The sequence below is a fragment of the Amaranthus tricolor genome, chromosome 13, assembly GCF_026212465.1.
Source record: "Amaranthus tricolor cultivar Red isolate AtriRed21 chromosome 13, ASM2621246v1, whole genome shotgun sequence".
In the NCBI taxonomy this organism is placed as follows: Eukaryota; Viridiplantae; Streptophyta; class Magnoliopsida; order Caryophyllales; family Amaranthaceae; genus Amaranthus; species Amaranthus tricolor.
The window spans coordinates 14,016,982-14,041,619 of NC_080059.1; the positions used below are offsets into that span (position 1 = coordinate 14,016,982).

Consider the following 24,638-nt stretch of genomic DNA (forward strand, 5'->3'; position numbering starts at 1 on the left):
CTCAATTCTCATCTAGAAAAACTGAACCACAAGACAATGAGTGGGAAGTGTCCAAAAGGGGTTTCATCCAAAAGCAAGCACAAACAAAATCTGATCTTACACAAAATCAATACAAGAAAGACATCAATTCATTCAAAATCAGTGATCGACATACTTCTAGAGCATTATCTGAACGTGGAGAAGAGCCTAGCGAAGCAGGAATGACATGGTCATCAAAAGTTCTCAGAGACTTTATCTTTCGCTTGAACATCCAGATACCAATGAAACCAATGAGCCCAAGCACTAAAAGGCCAACTATTACACCAAGAGCAACAGTTCCACCTGTACCAATTCTCCGGTGACTTGAGGCATTATTTGCAGTTTCAGGTGTATTCTGACCTGATTGATTAGTCGGTAATTGGTTGCAACTTTCCCTAAGGCAAATGATAATAATAATACAGAATATCAACCTATTATTCATCTCCAAATCCAAAACTATACATACAGGATCCATATCCACAATACTCCCCTGCACCATCAGGAATCACAGACATGAGTCCAAGAACCTGCAGTGGCCATTTCGAGGATTACTCTTTCGCGATTGCACAAAGCAGTCCGCTATGTAACTCTGCTCTATCGAGGCCAGACCCTAATTCAAGAACACTATCGAAAAAAACCCTAATTTGCGAACGGAGGTGTATGAAAACAATATGTACAGAGTTAACATATATAAGGAATCGAAAAACAAGATCAATAACACTATCAATGAATCAAAAACAATAATCAATAACACTATCAATCGAAAAAAACCCTAAATTGCAATTTGTGAAGAACACTTCACGAATGTATTAGATAATGTATCATACCTGTTAGGATTTGACGAAGGTTGAATCAAAATTCAATGAATTATACTTGTGAAGAACACATTCAATCAAGAATCAATGAATTAGATATAGAAAAACACTATAACTAAATTAGAGAGGTGAGACAGGAGATAGAGAGGAGCAGGAGAGAGAAAGTAAATGAAAAAAAATAATTATACCAAAAGAAAAACTCTGCAATTCAATCTCAACCATTTATTTAATCTAACGGTCAGATTTGTTTGTTTTCACTTTTTTTTCATTTTAAGTGTTTTCATCTGATCTTGCCCGTATATATATATATATATATATATATATATATATATATATATATATATATATATATATATATATATATATATATATAAAAGAGACATATATGCTGTAATGTATGCTGTAATCAATGTATCTTTGTTATAAGAGACATGTATTTATAAATTATAATAATATGAGTTGAAAAATGGATATTTATACAGTAACTTTTATACAAGAATATGTTAAATGGAGTGTATTGACCCCATAAACTTGTATGTGGCTCAGTCTCTGCAAACAACTGATGTCTGTAGGGAACAGTAGTTGATCATGCTTGGTGAAAGTCTCCCCTCCCCTGTCACCCTAATCTAAATGACTGTACAGCCTGCACAACAACAATTTCGAATTTTTCATCTTGCGGCTACATGAACCAAAACAATTATAAGAGATCAAACCGAAGAGTTTAATATGGTTTACTAAAGACGACATTTTTGTACCTTTTCAATCTTGAACTCAAATTTATCAGATTCATCTTCTACAAACTGCAAGTAATAGTTTTAACTTTAGTACCTACTCATCTGATCTACAAGTTGATTTCATTTCAGACGAGTAAAGCTTACCTGTCCGGTAACTGTGTAAAGTCTGTTGTACCAGCCATTGTTAGCCATTCCGATTGCAGAGTAGATATGCCTAAGACTTTCCCCCGGTTGTTGGAGTGTATACTCGATATAGTACAGCCCTGGCCAGTTCAAATTGTTAACACATAATTCCATAGCGATTTTGTATGACATGGTGGGGCGGCTGCAATGTTCATACAGTCCAATCCTCACCACCCATCCTAGGAGGGAGTGACGTCAATGGCGTTGGGAGAATGTAATGTTGTTGGCATCCAAACTTATCAATCAAACCTCGAATTAGTTGGAAAAGGAAAAGTCTTACCATTAGCAGCTTTACAATCTATGAGTTTTGCTGCAATTCCAGGGGGTCTTTGCCAACTTCTGTCCAATCCATTGACCTGATTATTTGTTGTTATTTCAGTTATAAATCATGGGCTCATGGCAGAGTATTATTAACAGTCCGTGTGATTGTGGATACCACCATTTAATAGCAACAACTAAACGGGCCGTAAGAAGTTTGGAAACAGCTAAATTGAACTGAAGAATGATGATGAAATGTGTGGTTTAGTTGTATTAATTACCAGACTTTCTGCAAAAGCATCAACCTTCCCAAATGATTCCAATCTGGTGAAATCAGGACCAATTCCTGTGATTGCCACACTGACTACAAAAACAATCATTGAGGATCAGAATTATATATGTTTGTTACTTGTTTAGTAACCCTAGCTATAAACAAGTTGTAACCAAAATGCTACCATTTGAAGCAGAAGAAGCTTCTTCTGGGTAGAATGCTGTAATAGATTTGAATCCATCAGATTCCCCTTCTCCAACTTGCCAATCTGTATTCAAGTTTTTGGCAAACATATGAACTATTTTGAAAAAATGACTCATTAAATCATATGCACTTCTCTATGTGAATTTACAGAGGACGTTTGCTACCAAGGTCAATCGGAAAGAACTTTTTTATTACTACAGAGATCAATTCAACCAAAAGCTTAAGTTGATGGTTGAAGACTCATGAAGTGTTATATACTCTAACAGACACCTCACACGAGAGTCTTTAGGCTAGAAGTGTGGTTGCAACACAAACCTTTTTCATACATAACGCGAAATATTGCACTTTAAATAAGGTGTGTGTGAGATTTGAACCCGTGATCTCTTGTCACGTTGGCAATGAACCAACTCAACAAAGAGCTTAAGCATTTGATTAAGTTGGTTCCTTGACATGGTATCAAAAGTCAATATGACAGAAAGATCACGAGTGTGAATTTCATCCACTCCTCAACTTTCAAGTGAAATATTTAACACCATAAATGAGCATGATATGTGTTGCATCCACACTTATAGCTGAAAAGACTCTCGTGTGAGGATGCGTGAGGGTGCGTGATAGAGTATAAAACATATGATGAAACTCTAACCATGAATTTAGGTTTTTGGTTGAGTTGATTCGATTGCACACCTCAGACCTTTTAAATGCCGACTACATGTGAGTCACTTCATTCTGGGTATGAAATGGAATGGATTGTTTCATCAACTTGGCAGTAAAACTATGTTGTTTATGTACATTCTGTCACCCCAATTCCATTATTTGCTCCCTTGACGGGGTCAAATGTACGTGTCACAAACTTACTCTTAGGGATAACAAACAGGCTATTTCATATAGATGTTATTTCTATACTTGATATATATTGTTCTGCTTAATTAATTTTAGGAATGAATGGTATTTTACCTTGAGGAATAGAAATCTTGAACTTATTAACATCATCAGAGTAGACTCGAAACTCTGCAGGAACATTCAAAAAGAAAGCTCAGATGGCAATTCAAAGATGAAGACCCATCAAAGATAATTTCATAAAAACAGTTCCTTTGTTTCCTCTCACCATCAACAGCAAAAGAAGGTAAAGAAACAGCAGGAAAAACTGCAGAGAAGGCCATCTGTAACAGTGCTTGTCTTCTTTTAGTGCTAATACTTCTAATTCCATCTTCTTTTGAAACACTGCAGAATACAACAGACTGCTTTCTACTTATAATTCCTACACTTCCTGTAAAATTATATAAACAATTGCAAATATAGCATCAGAGACATCAATGTATTTGACTGTTAAATAGTTAGGGGGCTTGAACTCTGTTACTCGGACTCTTTACTTTATTATAAATACCCACGCTCGGACATTCATAAAATATGCTAATCGGACATGGGTATACAAGTCCGAGTAACAGAAAATAGAAAGTGTATAAGAACCTGGCTTTGAGGAAGTAATATACAGCCTAGGGAATGATGATGGTGCGGTTGGAGCAGCTGCCATCATTCCCACTCAAATCTTTTGTTGAGCAATTATTTTCCTGGGATTTGATGTACCTTGGTTCATCTAGTTCTTTGGCAAATTTAGTTTGTGGTAAGAAGCAAAAGATGCCCCACTTCCATAATATCTTGCTTTTGGGAAGAATACGGAAACTAGTGATTGGGAAAATTCTTAGTTAATTTCTTCGATTCACAATTGTGGGAAATTCCAAGGGCATGGTACGCAGACCTATTAGATCGGTCAGATCGGTTATGCATCAATGGGTTTGATCCAACGGGTCATAAATATATTAATATTTTTGTCTCAGCGCTATAAAATAGCTAAAAAGACAATGTATCAATCATTAATAATCAATAATCAATAAAGTATACCAATGAAGAAATAACTTGAGGAACGTATCGCACTATTATTTAAAATTTTTCCGCTATTTTTCTATTATTGACAAGGAAACTTTTGATATGTGACTTGATATTTAGCGAAACAATTAACTTATCAAAACATGTAATATTTGTTGATTGACTATAATTATATGTGATAATCTATTAAAATACTTTATTTTCTTATATTAAACAAAAAAATAAATATACAATGTAAATCTCTAGTTTAGCTTGGTAATAAATCGTCATCATATAATAAATAAGCTAATTAAATTGAATATTTTTTCAACTAAATCTTCTCTCCTATCTATCAAAGCATCATTATTCATGACCTAAAAAAAAGATAATTTTACTATTTCATAATTTTTTTCTCTCCTAAAAGTTCATCTTTCAACCTAATTTTATTAACAATGACTTCTTTTAAAAGGTCATCATCCTCTCTTTCTTAATTTTTTCTACCCCACCATAAGTTCTCTCCCTTAATTTATCTAATATTTATCTTTATTTTTTTATAATAATATTTTCATGGTTTTTTACTTGGATTTCTTCCATAATTTAGGTTATTTGAATTCATATTTTTTTCCGGGGGGTTTTTGAAATGATTATTTTGGTATTTTTTAACAAAAAAAGTAGGAAAATAAGAAGAAAATATGTAAATATAAAATTATATCAAAAAATATCAATATGGGTCTCATTTTATAGATCTCGAAAAAATATGACCGTTGGTATAATTTTTTTTTAAAAAAAAAATTATTTAAATACGAAAATAGTCGCTAAAGGAAAAAAACGGGTATTTTTTTGCACCCAATCAAAAGCCAACAAGTGGCGTCAGCAAAGGGAAGCATGTCAGGCAGCAGGCTGGCAGTTTTCCCCGCCTAATCACACAGCGACACGTGGTAATTTTTTTAATAAAAAAAGGGGTGACCGTTCACATGAACGAGTCACATATTGATCTATTTGTCCAACCTTTTTCCTAACCCACCCAATATTAGATCACCATTATAATTATTTTTGCCATGATTTGGTCATATGAGCTCTAAAAGGGTCACCATTATTGATGCTCCTCATAGTTGAAGACTTTTTAAATTTTATTTGTCTCAATTATCAATAAATATATGAGTATATGTTTTAATATTGTTGTATAGTAAATTATTTATTCACTTTGATAATGATAATATCATAACAAATATAAAAATTTAATAATTAAGTTTACATTGTAAATAAATTAATTTTATAAAAAAATATCATTACTCATATCAATAAATATTGATAGTAACCGTGTTACACGGGAATTTATCTAGTTGTTAACATTAGAAATATAATTTCTCTTGGGAAAAATCTTTTTGTGAACTCAGGTCCATTTTTAAACTTTCGGTGTCCTAGAGGCGAGATTAGAAATAAGGGCCCTTATCGCCCTTTCAAATATTATAATAGCCTGTTTGGGAACATGAAATTTAATTCCAAATGTTGAATTGGGCCAAATATCTTGTTTGGCAAGTTTGGCATTTATAATTTAGAAATGAACCATTTATTTTGAAATCTTAAAATAAGTAACAAGTGGGTCAAATTTTTATAATTCAAAATACAGACTTGTTATGTACAAATTCTTTGAACCACTCTTCTTATTTTATATCTCTAAACTTTTTCAATTCCTCTCTTAATTTTTATGAACCCTAAATTTTTTCAATTTCTAGAGCATGTATGGAATTATGTTAAATGTAGTATCGGGTTCTCTTAAAGCTAATTTAAGGGAATCATTGCTTATGCTCTTTTTGATTTGGCAGTGATATAAAAGATCATTATTGTCATGTAAACTTCATTGAGGATTACCTACTTTTTTTTCTTGGTTCCTGTTTTTATGTCGAAGCATGTCCAATTAAAACTTATTTTACATCTTTTTCTGAATATTGTAAAATATGTCAGAAGAATTAATTATTCAAGAGTCACAAAAGCGTGCAAGGAAAAATGATGATGATAGAGATAATGCTTTGTCAATTGTGAGTTTCATTTTAGTAGTTTTAGGAGCACAATAGTCAAAAGTATAGGTTGAGAGAGGTCTCTTGGATTAAATTTTTCGTGCTTAAAAGAGGGCCTTTTGGATGTTAGACTTGAAAAATTATAGGATATGTCGCGATCAATTGGAATTTGACACACATTGCTTTGAGAAGTTGTCGCAATGTTCCTTCATTTTCTTACCCATGATTTAAAAAATAGAGTAGTACAAAGGATCTTTGCTCGTTCAGGAGAGACATGGAGTCGTCAGTTTCACATAGAGGTGTCAAACAGGTCGGGTTGGGTCGTTTTAAGGTTCGGGTCATATATGAATGGGTCAATAGACCCTTGACCTGAACCTGACCCATTTAATTAAATGGGTCAAAAATTAAAACCCCGACCTGATCTGTTGCAGGTCGGGTCAACCTGCTAATGACCCATTTAACCTGCTTTTTTTTCAGGTCATTGAACCCATATATTTCAGGTCATTTGACCCATTTTACCCATTTGACCCAAAAATTACAATATTACAAAATTACAATATAAAAACTAATTTATGGCTAACACTGTAAAACATTACAAGCTTCATCCATTAATGGAACACAGTATAACATACTTTCATCCATTAATGGAGTTGAAAATCGAACACAGTACAAGCTTGAATTGAAGATCAGGAAGATTGAACTGCAAAATCTGAAAAATCAGAAAAATCGAACACAATCCAAATCAGAAAAAATCGATCAAAAAAAAATCAGAAAAATGGGAAACAAAGAAATAAATCAATAATTCTTACCTAGGTGCCGCCACAGAGAAGAGGAAGGAGAAGGCACACTCTGAAGTCGCACACAATCTTGCAAAACATAAAGAAAAATGGAGTAAACATAACACAAACTGAAAAATCGAAAAAATCAAAAAAAATCGATAAAAATGAAACAGAAAAATGAAATAAAAAACAAGATGCAAATTACCAGTTTAGTAAAAATGAAACCCCAACAAATTCGAAAAAATGGAACCCTAAATAACACAAACACGAACCAAATTATTATGAAGAATTAAAGAGAGAAGAGAGAAGAGCAGCCTCCACAGCAGAAAAGGGAGAAGAGCAGGCTGGGGTCGTGGCTGCAGCAGACGCAAGCAGAGGCAGCCTAGATGTTGGTCGTTGCTGTTTGGGGAAGGTGACGCAGCCCCTGCTGCTGCTTGGGAGGTGTAACACCCCGATATTTGCCCGAAATATTAAATGATTTGCTAATATTATTATTATTATTATTATTATTATTATTATTATTATTATTATTATTATTATTATTATTATTATTATTCTTTTTAGAAAAAAAAAATATATTTCTTTTTATTATTTATTTTGTTAGTAGGTTAAATCATGAGACTTCAACTTTTTAAGGCAATTAAAACCATTTTAAGTCCAAACCTTTTTCCTAATCTATCTTTAATTTCAAAAAAAAAAAAATAATAATAAAAGTGGGAATGTGAATGGGTTTGGCCGGCCACATGAGGGATTTGGGGGAAGATTGTAACTTCCATTTTGGCAATTGAATGGTTAAGGAAATTATCACAATTAAATCCCATAATTCCTTAATTAATTCCTTACCTTACATCCTTTCATTTCAAAATCATTTGCAAGTAAAGAAAACACTCCCAAATGCTCTAATCCTCACGCCTAATCACCCTTTGGTTCATCAATTTTGGTGTTTTGTCCTTGTGCAATTGTGAGTAATTCTTAACCTAGTTTTATTTTTAAGTTTTAATTTTAATTTCTATGATTTTTATGTGTGTTATTTTATAGTTTATGATTTGTTCATGATTTAAAATTCATGTGTAGAAGTATGATGTTTTTCTATCTAAATTAATGTATGGTTTTTAGGGTTTTGGATATGTTTACATGTGTGTGAAGAATTGTTTGATGAATGATTGAAAAATATATATATACATACATAAAAAAAAAAATGCTTGCTCATATAAAAAATGTATGTGGTGATGGAAATTTATTTTTATTTTTATTGATTAATAGAAGAAATTTATAATGTTGGTAGAGAAATATACATGTATATATGTGATGTGTTTGTGTGTGTACATTTGTGTAAAAAGAATTATTTTTGAGGAAAAAAATATATAATTAATTAAAATTTATTTTGTATGAGATCATGAAAATTATGTAAATTTTATTGTTTAGATTTAATAGGAAATAAAGCATTGAAATTTATATTTTTGTGATAAAAAAAAAAATGAAATCCCGTAGGTTTTGAAAATGGTGAAAAAAATGTGTTTTTGGAACATTTTTGGCTTTGAAATTAAGTTAAAAATACTTATATTATGTTATAAATTATGAAAATTGGTACCCGGGGGTTTTGACGCCTTCCGGACGCAACGGTGAAGTCGGATTTTTAATTTGACAGTTTTAAGTTGAGTTTCTGGACAGATTGTATAGGCTGTCCTGTTTTGTGTATATACCATGTTATAGTATGTGATGGATGTTCATGTTGTGTGTAGTATTCTAGGTATGGATGTGATTGTATATGTGTGTTATAGATGATTTGAGGAAAATGTGTATGTGTGCTTATTTCCTGAATACGATTGAACCTTGTAGGAAGTCGATTCGTGACCGGGAATTGATTAAGACGCTTGTGAGTTGGTTATCTTGCTTAAGGTATGTACACGCAGCGTGGTTCGCACTAGTCCGATGTATCATATAATAATGATATACAAAAGTAAAGCAGGGATAAATAGTACGAATAATGTTATCTTTCGAATCAGTAATTTTTATACATTGTTTTGATAAGCAGAGGTAGTATGACCTCACTAACTTTAAAGTGGACGTAGTATGACGTCAATTGGTGGAAAAGAATTACTCGCGGTTTATGAGGGCATTATGAGCCACCGCGGGGGTATGCATACTTAACCATAGACACCGAAGTAAGGCGAGTGTCTATGGTAGAGACTTGCTTAGGGGTTAGCTCCCCCTAATGTATTGTCTCACTTATGGAGTTTGGAGTGTACCGACAGTATGGCTGGATAGTACAACAGTATGGCTGACTAACCTCTACATGAAAATAATTATTTTTAATAAGCATGATCGAAGCATAAGGTTCTGTGAATTGTCAGCTAATAAATTAAAACTTTCTCTTATATTATTATTTATTTGGTATGCGACGTTTGCTGACGTGTACTTTTGGTCTTAACGACCCTGCGATGATGTTGTTTCCTATCTGGCAATGACTAGCAATAAGTTAAGTTGCAGGTTTGGGGAGTGAGGATTGACCCTTGAAGAAATAAATCATTAGAATTTTCTAGTTAAGTTTGAACAACATTTGGTTTTTATGAGGCGATTTTCGTTCTCAAGTTGTAATAAGTAGATTTAACTTTTCGTTCTTATCCGCTGCTAAGAATTTCTTATTATCTAGTAGTTCATAATAACGCTAATAGAACTCGATCCGCACGTTTTCCTTAACTTCAAAACCGTTTTAAACTGTTTTCTAACATCCCGGTTTGACTCGGATTATAGTTGTCTCGTTTTTAAAAGGTCATCTTCTCTTTTCGTACGATCCGAGTTATTCCGAGATGTTACAGGAGGGCGGCTGCTGGTCGGGGAAAATGGGAAGGAGGCGCACAGGAAGAGAGAGGAAGAAGGAGAGAAAGGAGAGGGAGAAGAGGAGGAAGGAGAAAACGGCTTGGTCTTTGAGCGTTTAGGGTTTCGTGGGTCTTATATACCGTTTTTTTTTTTTTTTAATTATTATTATTATTATTATTATTATTATTATTATTATTATTATTATGCTTATTTTATTTATTTTTAAATGGGTTAAATATGGGTCGACTTGACCTGATTGACCCATTTAATAAATGGGTTAAACAGGTTTTTTTCGGGTTCAAATATTCAACCTGAACCTAACCCATTAAATAAACAGATCAGGTCGGGTTGACCCATTTAATTAATTGGGTCAAAAATCTAAACCCAAACCCGCTAATTTCGGGTCAAATTCAGTTCAGGATAGCAGGTCGGGTCAGCTTTTGCCAGCCCTAGTTTCACATCGTACTTAAAGCCGTACTAAAACTAGGGAAGTACTATATCAAACCAGTTAGTCACAATACTGATTGTTTTGAGGACATCAAGTGGAGATACTTTAAGGGTAATGTTGGAGCCCTTGATGGGACCCATGTTAAAATGACAGTACCGGTTAAGGATCGACTCCGCTATCGAGATAAAAAGGGGATATATGCACAAATGTCTTGGCTTCATGTGATTCAAATATTTGCTTCACGTATGTTTTACTTGGTTGGGAAGGATCGGCTTCATATCCTCGCATCCTTCGTGATGCTCTTTGGAGGCCTAATGGACTAAAAACACCTAGGAATAAATTTCTTCTTGTTGACTTGGGATTCACTAATGGTGAAGGATTTTTAGCTCCTTATAAAGGTACTCGGTATCACTTAAATTTTTGGTGAGGGAATATTCCAACAAATTATATGGAGCTTTTTAACTTGAGGCATTCTTCGGCTCGAAACACAATTGAAAAAGCTTTTGGGTTATTAAAGAAACGTTAGAGTATTCTTAGACATCCGAGTTTTTTTGGAAAGATGACTCAAGTTAGAATTATAAATGCTTGTTTCATACTCCATAGTTTCTTGATGGAAGAGAAATTGGAAGAAAGGAATTGATTACATGAGGTAGATAATGAATTATCAAATGTACCCGGAACTAATGAAGAAGGGGAAGAAGCTTACATTTCACTTGTGTGTTCATCACTTGAGTGGAATAATTTTAGAGATGAGCTTGCAAGAAATATATTTGCGGATTACTAAAGACGAACGGCACAACCTAGAAACAATTAATGTAGGAGAGATTGAACAAGATCGCATTAAACTACTTAAGAAGATCTTTATGGAATGAAAATTTCGAGCTCCCTGTCATACAAAATTCTATTCAATCTAGCTCGAAAGAAATATAATAATTACTCTATTAATTTTCATTCGAATACTGCAAACAAAAGTATAAAAGGTTTTTCATATCATTTCATTCTATATACTAAAGTAAAGACCACATAATGACACATGTCAACCTCTGGTAAAAAGTATTTTCACTCAAATTACCTTCTCGCGTATACTTTCTTATAACTCTATTGTAACTTTTACGACAAGAATACTATACATTAATGAATGTTATTGCAATAAGTTTACTATTAGCTTTATATTATATGTGATTTTAGTAAGATTGAAAATAAATTTTCTATTTAAGATTTATCTTTTTATATATTAATTCCAATTACTATGATTTTTTCTACCTCTAAATTGAACATGTCTCTTTATTTATACTGTATATTATTAGTCATCATTTTGTATACTAAAATGTTTACTTAATGAGGTTGATAAATAACTTTATCGAGTAAGTGGCTAATTGCAAAAATAGTTGTCTTCTATTGCAAAGCAAAGACAAAAGAGGTCAAACAAAAATAAATAAACTTATTATTATTGAAAATGAAATGGGTAACTTAAAGGCTTAAAGCTATTCAAATGAGGTGAACAATAAAGTGAATGCGTATAAAATGTCGTCATTTGTAAGATTATGAATTTCATACACCATTCCTATTTATCAGCACCCAGAAATAGATGTTGCATTGAAAAGAAAAGTCCTCCTAGAAAACAGAACGACAAATGAGATAAAATTATAATTTGATAATTTTGCTATGTTTGAAATTCTTCTTTACATTTATAAATATTACTAAGTGAAAATTCATTAAAATATAATAACAATTTAAGTTTATTATATTTCGTCAAGTAATCAGTCATTGAAAAAGCGTCATTTAAAATCAAAGGGTTTTTCTTTTGTATATTGTATGATGTATGTATGATGTGATGACTTCACTATCTTTGTCTCACTTGGTTTGTGCACATTTTCAAATATATTAATCAATGTCCTAATGCATCTTATTGTGCATAATTAAAAATTATAAAAATTTGATATTAATAAATTGCATTGTAACGAATCAAATAAGATCTCAATTGACTATAATTTAATTTATATATTTGACATTATTCAAATTAAGAGTGTTATGAATAATGTTAAAAACTAAATTGGGTAAATGAAGGGAGTATGTTTTAAGTATAGTTGAATTTAAATAATTAGAAGTGTTAAACACTAAATTGGGTAAATTGATTTTATGTTCGAACGTCTAAAGAAGAGAGAAGCTTTGTGTTTTGGGTTTTTCAAAAATTTATTATCCTTACTTTACAATGACTCTTTATTTTCATTATGTATAAGTTGTTTGATCTACAAAGCAAAATACGCATTTATCCATTTAACTTTCTTATGTATCTACTCCATTACATATGTTGGAGATATTTATATTTTATTCAATTTTTGATAAAATAAATTTTTATATATCGTGTTTAACAGGGGTAATCAATTATTATTACATACATATATTTAACATATAGTGATCATTAAATAGCTCGTGCTTAGTACGACTAATCAACAATTATGTTCTAATGATGTGTAAATATTATTATTTATTATTCAATTTTCTTTGTTGTGATTTTTCAAAATTATTATTTATAGTTCTCTTTCTTAACTTTTATTTAATCTGTTTGTAACAATTATATTATTTATGCATAACAATTTCTAAATATCTCGTGCTTTAGCATGGGTGATCACCTAGTTCATTCTATTGGTGTGACTTCGCTGTAAATTAGCCTATTGAACATTGATGCTGTTTAACAAGACTTCTTTGTGAGACAACAAATATAAATGTTATACTTTAAAGGAGAAGAGGGTAATTTCTGGAGAAAATTTTCACCTAGATGATGTGAACGGTTAACTCTTCATATTTTTATACACTAAGGGATTGAAAGATAAGTTTATTGTCAACAATGTGCATTATGTTGAATTATTAATGTCAAAATTTCCATATATTAATTGAATGTAAAGGGTAAGGAATCAAAATTGTAATAATACACTTCTAAATAAATGAAAATTGTTAAATAAATAAGGAAATATATCATAATAATTCAAATATTAATTGAGAAAATTGTCAATAATATATAAACATTTGTTCGATCTGCTAAATGTAATAAACCCATATGTTGTTGATTTTTAAATAAACCACCTATCATAATAATAATCATAAATACTAATAAAAGAACTGAAAAATAACACACGATGAATTTTTAGAGTTTTCCTTAAATTCAAAGTTAAATTAGGTAAGTATTTTTGCTAAAGCCATACTTAATTGCGTGAAAATTTTCTTTTCTCAATAAATTTAAAACTAATTACGATAATAAAATAAATATTAAAAGATTTCATTACATTAATTCTTTATACCAAAATAAAATCTTTAAGAAATTAATTATTTCAAATAAGTAAAAAAGTATTTTTTTTAAATATATTTATTATATTATTAAATGTTGTTTATTTTTAGTCATAAATGCTAATAAAAGAACTATTCTTCAATTTTATCTTTATTTTTAGTCATCTGTATATATTCTTTTTATTCTATTTGTAAGTTGCAGGTTCTCTCTCTTTGAAGACCTTACTCTCTTTTATGAGTATGAGTTGCGGTCTTTCTTCTCTGCCCAGATCCTGACCATAGTTTTCTATGAGTAGGATACACTGGGTAAGATGATGATGATGATGCTAATAAAAGAACTAAAAAATAACACATGACGACTTCTTAGAGTTTTTACAAATGTGTTTATTTAATAGGATTATAATTAATTACATGATAATTTATTTTCTTAAACGAATTTAAAGTTAAATTAGGTAAGTATTTTTAGTAACGGTATAATTGATTGCATGGAAATTTATTCACTTCAATAAAATTAAAACTAAATAAGATAAATATTAAAATATTTTATTACATTAATTCTTTATACAAAAATATAAATCTTTAAAAATTATATTTATTTAAATAATTAAATGCTGTTTGGATTAGGTCAAAATTAAAACCAAATAACTTAGTTTAAATTAACTCAAAATAAACTCAATTCATTCATAAATAATAAGTTTATTTTATTTAATTGAATTTTAGAAGACCATCAAAAATATCTTTTAGTCAAAATTACAAGCTTGATTAGATAAAATATTTTAGTAAGTAAGCTATATTGTTTTCCAAAGTAATTATTTTATTAAAATATATAGAATTTACATACTATTCTTAAACAAAGTTTTTTTCTTGCATTATGCATTGAAAGTTTTATTTATATATGTCTATATACTTAACTCAGTGTATTATATGAGCTTTTAAACTAGATGTTTATAGCCATGTTCAAACCATCTTAATAAGTCAAACAATTAAGAATAAATAATATTTTGGTTTATAATCTAAAATTTTTCAATCCTTACGGTCAAGCTCTATTTTATCTAATTTAATAATTGATTTAGAATTAAGTAAAACCACTATAAACTTAAAACTTTACTTTAAAGAATAAGTGAAATTTTGAGGTGATTCGATGATAGTTAATTTATTCGTGAGAGTTGCCCACATTAATTAATTAATTAATTGATTCACATTCCAAATCCATTTATGCTTACCCAAACTTCATCTCACTCCTCTTTTTTCCTTTACCTTATTATTTCTGGAATTATAACTTTTCTCTCTCCTCTCTTTCTTTTTCTCTAATACTTGTCATCATTTATGAATTCCCCCCATTTTAAGGTGAATTTATATTATTTATTTTTAGTATTTATTTCTTATTTCGCCATTTTTATATTTTTTTTCTTAATTTTGGAAAAAATATAACTAATGATGTTAAATTTTGAAAAGAAAAATATATTTTTGATTTAAAACAATGACATATTTGTTTTTTACAGTCTTTTTAAATAATAATAATAATAATAATAATAATAATAATAATAATAATAATAATAATTCCACCCAAAATAATAATAATAATAATAATAATAATAATAATAATAATAATAATAATAATAATATATTATTATTATTATTATTATTATTATTATTATTATTATTATTATTATTATTATAAAGCGTTTTAAAAATTTTAAAATCTACGTTTTGTGCTCGATCTTTGTGAAATTTGCTGATACCCGCAGAATTATTTGCTGTTTTGCCCTAATTAATTTTTTTTTACTAGAGATACACGCAGAATTATTTGCTGTTTTGCCGTGTACACGCAGAATCATCTCAGATAGGCTTTAGGTCACTGTAAAATTCCTCCCTAAATTCATGAAATTTTAAAGTAGTTTTGGCAGAATAATCTGATATTTTGCCCGAATTTTTTGTACTTGGATTAGGGTTTATCTCACTGTATAATTCTTCCCTAAATTCATGGAATCAGAGTGTTCAACTTTTTCAGAAATTTCGACGATGCACATTGGTGGTTATTGCTCACCGAGATGTGTAATTCTGTAAGATGTGTAAATTTAAGTGGAATTTGACTGGAACTTAACATTATTTTGCAGGAAATTGAAGTGTGAAAAATGTCGGGATCTGAGTTAGGATTGATGGATAATATTGGGATGCAGAAGTCGCCGGTGATAATGTCGCAGCCGGGAGTACATAGCATGCAGATTAGTTTCGGTGCTGACGGTAATCCGGTCTATAAGCCGGTAACTGGTAATGGAAATGGCGAGGGAATGAACATTAACATGACAATGGGGGAGCCATTAAAGAAGAAGAGAGGTCGGCCTAGAAAGTATGCCCCAGAAGGTTCTGCTCCACCTCCTGTTCACGTGACAAAAAATCAACCGTGTTCTGGGGGGTTCTCTTTATCGCGACAGCAGCTATCGGAGGTGATTCCGGCTCAACATCAGGTTCAGCGGCAACACCAGCCGACACCACCTCCTCTGCACACTGTTTCTGTGGAGGTGGGATCATCGCCATCAAAAAAGGGTCGAGGAAGACCCCTTGGTTCTGGAAAAAAGAACCAAATGGATGCTGTTGGTGGTATGATTTCATTTTCAAATTTTGATTGGTTTTAGTTTCATTTGGATGGGATTGTTTTACTTTAATTTGAATTGGTTTTAGTTTCACTTGCTAGATAATTGAAGTGTGGATGAATACTTAGAGTAGGGGACTAAAGAATACTTATTTTTCCGGTGAATTCAATACATTTATATTATCCTTTTTTGTCAAGTTTTTAGTTGAGATTTGAAGAGAATAATAAAATTTTTGAATTGTGTTGATAGAATGGAGAGAGGTTAAACACGTGAACGAGATTCCGTGAGACGGAATAATAAAAAATGCATACAATATCTAAGTGGATGGAGGGAATATGTAGAAGGAGCCAGGAGGTGTTATTGACTAGAGAATACTCTCCAGTTGGGGTTTGTGAATGTTGAAATCTGAGTTTAAGATGCTCTGGCAGTTGGGGGAAAGTTGCATCTTTGCCTTTGATCTCGCTCTGAATAGATATCTTCTTTAGGCCATTCACCTTATCTGATTTTCCCTCTTTCTTTATGTCTTCTCTATGAGGTGGCATAGAATCTGATTCATTTTACTTTTAATTATATCTCGAACCTATTTTAAGTTTTTCTTCTTTTTTTTTCTATTTGGAAAGTTTTCTTGACTTCTGCTAAATATTAAGATCAATTCGCTAAACTGTATTCAATTTAGTTGGGTTTTGGCTTAATGTTCAATAAACAATGAATTTGAAAGCAATGGTAATAAAGACATCACTAGCTTTTAAATTCTTGATTGTGACATATTTTCCGTTCCGTAACTCTAAGCCCATTTTGCCTGTTGTTTTCTTTTAATTTGATTTGCATGAGATCTTGTAAGTTGCAGATGCTTATATGATCTTATTTGCAGGTTCACCTGGAATTGGTTTTACTCCACATGTCATTACTGTCAATGCTGGCGAGGTCACTCATTATCTTCACTTTGTTTTAGTGAAAAAGTATAAAAATTTAAGTTAAGTAAATATTTGGTAGATGTTGCAATGCTATCTATGTGTGGACCTCTTAAGAAGGTCTTGCTGTACGATCTATGCTTAGAGTTGTGGCTTTTGTTTTGGTGTATCTCATGTTGGGTACTTACGCTATTTTTTTGGTATTTAAATATATATTTTTTGTGAGTTCTTGGCCATTCTTATAAGGTGTGCATAATTCAAATACAAGGCCATGTAATTGCAATCGTAATCTTGATTTTGAACTATTGCATTGAATTGCAAATCTTCCCAAAAAATTTTGAATCGATATTTTATAAAACCGTATTTTGTGTTGTTTCGAGGGATATTTCATGCTTTTGGCCGAAATTAGGCGTTACGATAACTAAATCACTCTCGTTACCACATCATTATGTCCGCCATCGCAATCACAACCGTTGCCATGACCGATGATGTATTTAGTAGGCAATAGTAAATGACAATCCACATTCTTGAATAAATTTTTAGAAATGTGTGCAGCCGAGTAAACTTCTTAGTCATGCTCTTCCCCTCCATTTTATTCTATATTTTTTACGAGTTATTTGCTCTTCTTTTTTGTTCGTTCTCAAAAAAACAAAGATTTATAGTTTTTTGGTTTCAGGTAATGGATTATGGTAACTCTTCCAAGTCATTTGCCCTTATTTATGTAAAGTTACAAATGATGTTTACAATCAAAACTCACTCAACTCTAACCTCTTTCTCCTTACTTATTACAAGGACAATGCTGCGTATATTCGGTCACGTGAACCCCGCTAAGGGGGAATCAAATTGGGTAATGGCATGTTGTTTGCACTACTTCTTTGCTTGAAATATGTAATTAGGCTCAGGCATGCGACCATGTTCTATTCCAGTTATGCTCATGACTCGTAGCTGCTCCCATAGATAAACCAGATTTGCTGTAACTCTGCACTAGATTCAAGTTTCGCTCAAGATTTATTAGTTTTCTGATTTATGTACCTACTCTGAAGCTGCTTTTTTCTTGGCCATCAGGATGTAGCTTCTAGGATCATGTCATTTTCTCAAAGTGGTCCAAGGGCTATCTGCATTCTTTCTGCAATTGGTACTATATCAAACGTGACCATTCGTCAGTCGGCGACCTGTGGAGGATCTGTGACATATGAGGTTTCATAATGCTTTTATACGCTTTCATTCTACTATATGGACCTGGATAGCATAAAACATGTTCGTAAACTTGTTAGTTTCTCAAATTGTGCTCTCCATCATTTGGAAAATGATTGTGGATGCTTTGTGAATTTAGACAATAGAAAAGCATGATCACGGTTGTGAATGCAATAGTGGCCGTGTTGTTGAACAGGCATCTTGCTGGCTTATAACACCCTTCTTGACTATTGCGTCTTAGATTACCAACTTAATAAAGATCTGTTTTCCACTGTAATTCAAGGTTTTTTGTTAGGTCTTTCTAGATTTCAGCTTAAATTTTACCTTTTACTTGGTTCAAATAACGGATTATATGGCTTATATGGTAAAATAATTGCTTATAACAGATGTTATATAATGTTTTAAGTTGCACTAAAAATGACTAGTTCAAAATCCTTTTTGGTAAAATAACTGCTGTTGTATGATAGAATTGCTACATTTTTTATTCCATGATTGAGCTGAAGAATCTTCATTTTGAACCAAAATTGTATAGCTTTTTTCACATAATAATCAAGTTGGACACTTGGACATGTATTGTAGTCGGACGCAAGTACCGAAGTCTGAGTAACATAGGCTGGATATAGTAACTTCTGCATATTGACAAGTGACAATATCTGAGCTGCTTTTAAGATTTTCTCAGCAGTTTGAATGTTTTGAGCTGCATTTGTTCTGTATTCATAAAGTGATTGATGAATCATATTATACCACACTGCAGCCGATGGTAAATTTGACTGTTGGTTGTTAGACCCTTGTTCGAGCACTGAGTGCTGGCTGTTCTTTCACAAAAATCTCAGAATATCTAAAGTCAAATGCTGAGTTTATAATTACTCCCTCCGTTTCTTGAAGTTCCCATTTGCCATTTTGGGTTGTTCCATTTGTTGTTACCATAAAGAATCTTTCTATTTATATTACAAATTTTAGACAAAAGTAATCTTTTTCAACCTCATTTTAATATTTTAATAGTGCTTATGGTCACCCACATATATTCCACTAACTTCATTTTAACATTTTTATATTCCTTATAGTTTCCACATGTTTTCCGCTAACTTTATAAAAATATTTTTTTATTAGTTGTGGCCTCCATATTTTTTCAAATACTTGTTTTTTTTTAACGTTTATGATTCTCACTTTTCTTCCATCAAATTTATTATTCAATAAAATAATTCATCTACTACCTAAAGGATTCTATTTTTCTTAATTCATGTGAACATTCTTTGTGGAAACTTCATTAAGGAACGGAGGGAGTATTATTTTTTTATCATAATCCAAATCATAAGAATTTTTGTGCACCTGCACCCTAATGCTGAAGGGAAACATCAATTTACTGCATGTGTAAAAAGCAGATTGTTTTCCGACCTAAGTCTGAAAAAGAGCAGAAAGTTCTTTTATCATTAATACCCAAATTCATTTCCTTGAATAAACTCAGTAACAGATTGTTATGCACCAATCAGGATCTACACTAAATGAATTATATGTGTGATATTCAGTATTTTGTTAAAAACAATTTCTCACAAATCAGTGTGATGGGTCACAAATGAGAGATATGTTGAAATTAATTATTCTACGAATAAGTTTATTCTTATGAGCACCAAATTCTGCTGATACAGGAGCCAAACTGCGAATTCTGTTTAATTTTTATTTAGTGCTTCAATATGAGATTATTAGTGATGTATGCTATCTGTTTGATTTCTATTAGCTTGGGCTTATTGAGGCAATATTAGTGGTAGGAACTTCCCTTAGTTTACATTTTACTTGCTGTTAAAAATGAATACACTTGTTTTCTTTACAGAGTGATTTGTTATCTATAAAATTTGATGTTCTGCAATCCATAACTATGAGCTGTTGATTTGTGTTCTTTTTGGGCTCATTTAAAGCATCATAGTTATGTAATATGCTATAACTTTTAGGACCTTAATCTGTGGGTTTTATAATAATTCTTCGGGTAGTAGACTCTAGCTGATCTGCTGATTTTTGTGTTACATCAAAGCTTACTGAATCCTCCATCTTAGCTCTTTGTTTTTTTTATTCCTTCTATCTCCAACTGCAGGGGCGGTTTGAAATTTTGTCGCTCTCAGGGTCCTTCATGCTTGCAGATAGTGGTGGTCCACAAAGCAGAAGTGGTGGTTTAAGTGTCTCCTTAGCAGGGAGCGATGGCCGTGTCTTTGGTGGTGGTGTTGCCGGTCTCTTGATTGCTGAATCCCCGGTACAGGTTTGACATCTATTTTCACTTTCCTTTCTCTTTATAAGGGAAAATTTTCTACTTCATTGTAGTGTCTTGTTGTGTGAATGGTCTTGGTTGATGTTGGACTCAAGTTATTTGTGGGCTTAGATGAACTTGAATCTATCATGCGAGTCTTTGAAATGACAAAATAGGCGCGTGGGACTTGATGGATGTCGTCACAGTTGGTCTTGAATTATACCGTTCCAATCTATATGCATGGGCATGAAGGATGGCACCCCAGATAGATCAAATTAGCTAGACTAGCTGAACCATGAGCCAAGTTGTATTAATTTCAAGCCTCAACAATAAACTAATTGGTAGGATTCGTCCATGAGAAGCTTGGATGAGTTATACCATTCTTTATGAGCTTTTAGATACATTACCATGGAAAAAAACCGCGATCACAAATGTGTTTGCGAAAATGGTCGGTGGTGTTGCGAAAAATGGCTATTAACAGAGTAATAACGCGAATTGTGATCGATGCGGAGTGAATTTTTCAAAAAATATATAATGGGATTTAACATCGCAACAAGTGTCAAACATGTTATATAACTGGCGTTAGGTAACTTGACACTTTTTATTCCATGTCAACTACAGATCAATTTACAAGACCTTTTAACATTGATTCTATATAATTCTGTTTTATAATTGAACCACAGGTGGTCCACAATTCAAATACGAATATGCAAAATTGAAATAAAAGATAGTTTTTTAACAACTAACTTAAAACTATTGAATTCCATGTTCATTACGATTTAACATTGTGGCTAATTTTTCCTATGTTGTAAAGCAATCTTCTTAATGTAAAGTTGGTTTAAAATTTGCTTCTGAAACAGCTGAGTTCTTCTAGGTTGTGTTTGCTAAATCATATGCCTTTTTTTTTATTTATGTGAAATTGCACATGATGTTTGCTTTCAAGGGTCAATTAGAAACAACCTCTTCGTTAGTCTTATCACTAACAAGGTTGAGGTTGGTTGCATACATGCGATCCTTTTAGATTCCAACCTAGGTGGGATCCACTTAATCGTGTTAGAGTAAATGAAATGTTGTTTGCTAAACAGAAGTTTGAGGTTTTTAATGTGACCAATTGTAGTGCTTGCTAGAAGCTCAAGCCTTCAAAATCAAAATAATGTATGAGAAAACCCAGAAATATATCAAGTATCAACCAATATATTATGAAGGCTGAAAACACAGAAGCAAACAGCAGATAAGCGGAATTGAGGAAGGAAGATAGCTCATAAGAAGGAAGATTGAACCTTTTGCCAGCCTTTTTGGTTCTGTGGACGCTTGAATTGTATCAGCTTCACCTTCTTTTGCTTCCTTCTCCACCCCCTTGCTATCGCAGCATCTGGACTTTATAATGAGCCAATGAGAGGCTTTGGCATTGTATATAAATAAACATATTGGTTTGGCTTAAGCTTTCACAATTTGTTGTAGAAAAAGTGATGCAGGTGCATCTAAAACAAATTTCCATGGAGCCCAATTTAAAGGATTGCTAGCAACAAATATTTTACGAGTATTGCTCATACAAAACACCGAATGATTTGAGAATGAACAACAAATAAAGGGGATTTTTTAACCATGAAAAAAGCTCACCTAGTTGCTTAGGTTTTCTACCCATGAAGAAAGCTCACCTACTTGCTTAAGCTATTAGCTTACTTATCCTATGGTTAAGTAACCTCCTAAGCACCTCTATGTGTTGTCTTCTTTACTCATCAAAGCTACCTTATAGCTTAGGTTAGGTGGCACAAGTTAAGACATGGAAGGACACAAATTGAAAAAGGAAGCTGCCAACCAAAAAGGATGATTTACAACACATCTTCTTAGCATTTTCTTATTATTTCCTTCCTCTTAAGTTTTCCTTTAGTGTTAAGTAATTTTACCTATAAATAGCCATGTATGTTTCATTGTGAAATCAGAATTTTGAGAGTGAAATACAAGCATTGTGCTTAGAGTAAACTTAGTTTACATGTGTTTAGAGCATTTGGGTCTTTTATGAGAACAAGTGTTGTGTCCAAAAATCTTAATACCTTTATCAATATAAAAACAAGTCTTTATATTGTGGTGGTTTAAGTACTAGCTTAACTTGTTGAGAAGTGTTCCGCTTTGAGAGTTATACTAGTTTCAAATACAAATCGTGTGTAGCAACCTTAGCGAGTCTAGAGAAATATTATTGCATCAGTCCCTTTAACCATCCTTTGTTTATCATTATAACCGAAACACAAATAGACCATCACACCCTAAACCTTACGCATCAAAAAGGTTTTCATCTCTGCTTTCTAGTTTTATCAGAAAACAGAAATTTGAAAAAGGGAAAATCTGCATGTCACTGGAAAATAACTTATCTTGAATCTTGCTAGTTTTCGTTTGTGTACCTCTATACTTCTCTCTCCAGAAAAGTTTATATCTTTGAATTGTTGTTCTTCTATGCTTTTATTGATTAACTTGGGATGTGTTGTGTAACCAAGTTAAAGGATGACAAACATACATGAGAAAGCTTTTGCCTGAACACTCTTAAGAGATATGGTCCATTTTTACGGTGTTCGTAAAAATTTAGATTTACTAATGGCTATCTCACTATTGCTCATACTTTAAAGATCATACTCCCTCCGTTCCTTAAAGAAGTTTCCAATTTTCATTTTGAGTGTTTCATTTGTTGTTCCCATAAAATATCTACATCACAAATTTTGGACAAAAATAATATTGCTCATTCTCATTTTAATATTTTATAATGCTTATGGTCCCCACATATCTTTCACTAATTTCATTTTAATATTTTTATATTCCTTATGGTCCCAACATGTTTCTTACTAACTCTCGAAAAATATTTTTTTATTAGTTGTGGTCCTCATATTTTTTTCACTATCTTTCTTTTAATATTATTTTAATATTTATGGTCTCTATTTTTCCCCAATCAATTTTATTATTCAATAAAATAATATTTTCACTATCTAAAACATTTTATTTTTTTAAAATTTCAGTGAACATTCCTTATGGGAATTTTATTAAAGAACGGAGCAAATAGTATTCTAATCAAATCTGAACAAACCACTAAGCAGATTTGATTGATGTACACTAAGCAGATTTGATAGTAGCTCTCTTGTGTGTGGCAGGTTATCGTGGGCAGTTTTATTGCAGAAAATCGGAGAGAACAAAAGATTGGTAATCTCACTGAACCGTTCACTCCGGGCAGGCCTCACGCTGCAGCTGGACCAACAGGGCCCAGCAGCCCAACATCGCGAGGGACTTTAAGTGAATCTTCGGGTGGACCTGGAAGCCCACTTAATCAAAGTACAGGAGCTGTTACTTCAGTTGACATGTCAAGCCTTCCATGGAAGTAAACATATGCTGCTGCATTTTCGCACCAACTGTATTTGAATTGGCATGGTCGGGACTCCGGACAGGTCATCTTGAGTAGTTTTGACTTCCGTCACAATGTTGGTATTTCTGTTGTGTAATTAAAGCCTTTGTGTAGATCAAAGCTTTGACATTGTTGTGTAGATCAAGGATCCAGTATTCTGTCTTGTTTGACTGGCCCGAGACTGGAGAGTGACTAGTTACTAGTTGTAGATGTCACAGGCATGCGATCTGGTAGTCTAGGTAAAACCTAGTTCATGGGGTTGGAAATTCAGGTCATATGTCAGCAGTGCTTTAACTATTGTTTATATTATAGTAATTCCTGTTCCTGTATTTATTTTAGAACATCAACCGCGATGATCGTTTTAGCATTTCTGAGGGAGGAATTCAGGTCATATGCTCACTTCGATGCAACTGATATATTTTAATAGTTATAACTAGGCTGTTATCTTTATGTAAACAAGGAAATTATGTTTCCTTGGTTAATTTGTTGTCTAGCTCCTTTTGCACTTCCTTATTCCCATTGCCATCCTAGAGATGGCCAAGTTACGGGTTGAACTTGAACTACACCTGGAGCCAGAAAGATTTGATTTAAAATCAGCTCGGATTGTGCAACCATCGACAAA

At 32.2% G+C, this 24,638-nt stretch overlaps 2 protein-coding genes across 6 annotated transcripts; one reads left to right on the plus strand and one right to left on the minus strand.

Moving 5' to 3' along the window:
• Positions 1–1,229: 1,229 nt before the first annotated feature.
• LOC130798118 (psbP domain-containing protein 3, chloroplastic) lies at positions 1,230–4,109 on the minus strand. Its single transcript, XM_057660992.1, has 9 exons — positions 3,951–4,109; positions 3,589–3,750; positions 3,438–3,491; positions 2,464–2,547; positions 2,290–2,372; positions 2,031–2,106; positions 1,712–1,830; positions 1,589–1,633; positions 1,230–1,476 (listed from the first exon to the last, which is right to left on the minus strand). Exons 1-9 carry the CDS (start codon positions 4,015–4,017, stop codon positions 1,450–1,452), a joined length of 717 nt encoding a protein of 238 aa, XP_057516975.1. The 5' UTR covers positions 4,018–4,109; the 3' UTR covers positions 1,230–1,449.
• Positions 4,110–14,877: 10,768 nt separating this feature from the next.
• LOC130798120 (AT-hook motif nuclear-localized protein 10) lies at positions 14,878–24,383 on the plus strand. 5 transcript variants are annotated; one of them, XM_057660996.1, is made up of 6 exons: positions 14,878–15,043; positions 15,814–16,297; positions 17,162–17,214; positions 18,267–18,398; positions 20,482–20,643; positions 23,769–24,383. In XM_057660996.1, the coding sequence occupies exons 2-6, from the start codon at positions 15,832–15,834 to the stop codon at positions 23,994–23,996; spliced, it is 1,041 nt and encodes a 346-aa protein (XP_057516979.1). In that variant the 5' UTR covers positions 14,878–15,043; positions 15,814–15,831; the 3' UTR covers positions 23,997–24,383. The 5 variants fall into 5 exon arrangements, with proteins under 5 accessions (XP_057516979.1, XP_057516981.1, XP_057516978.1 ...); XM_057660998.1 differs by having other exon boundaries at positions 14,890–15,043; positions 20,482–20,637; XM_057660995.1 differs by lacking the exon at positions 14,878–15,043 and adding an exon at positions 15,398–15,728.
• Positions 24,384–24,638: the final 255 nt, after the last annotated feature.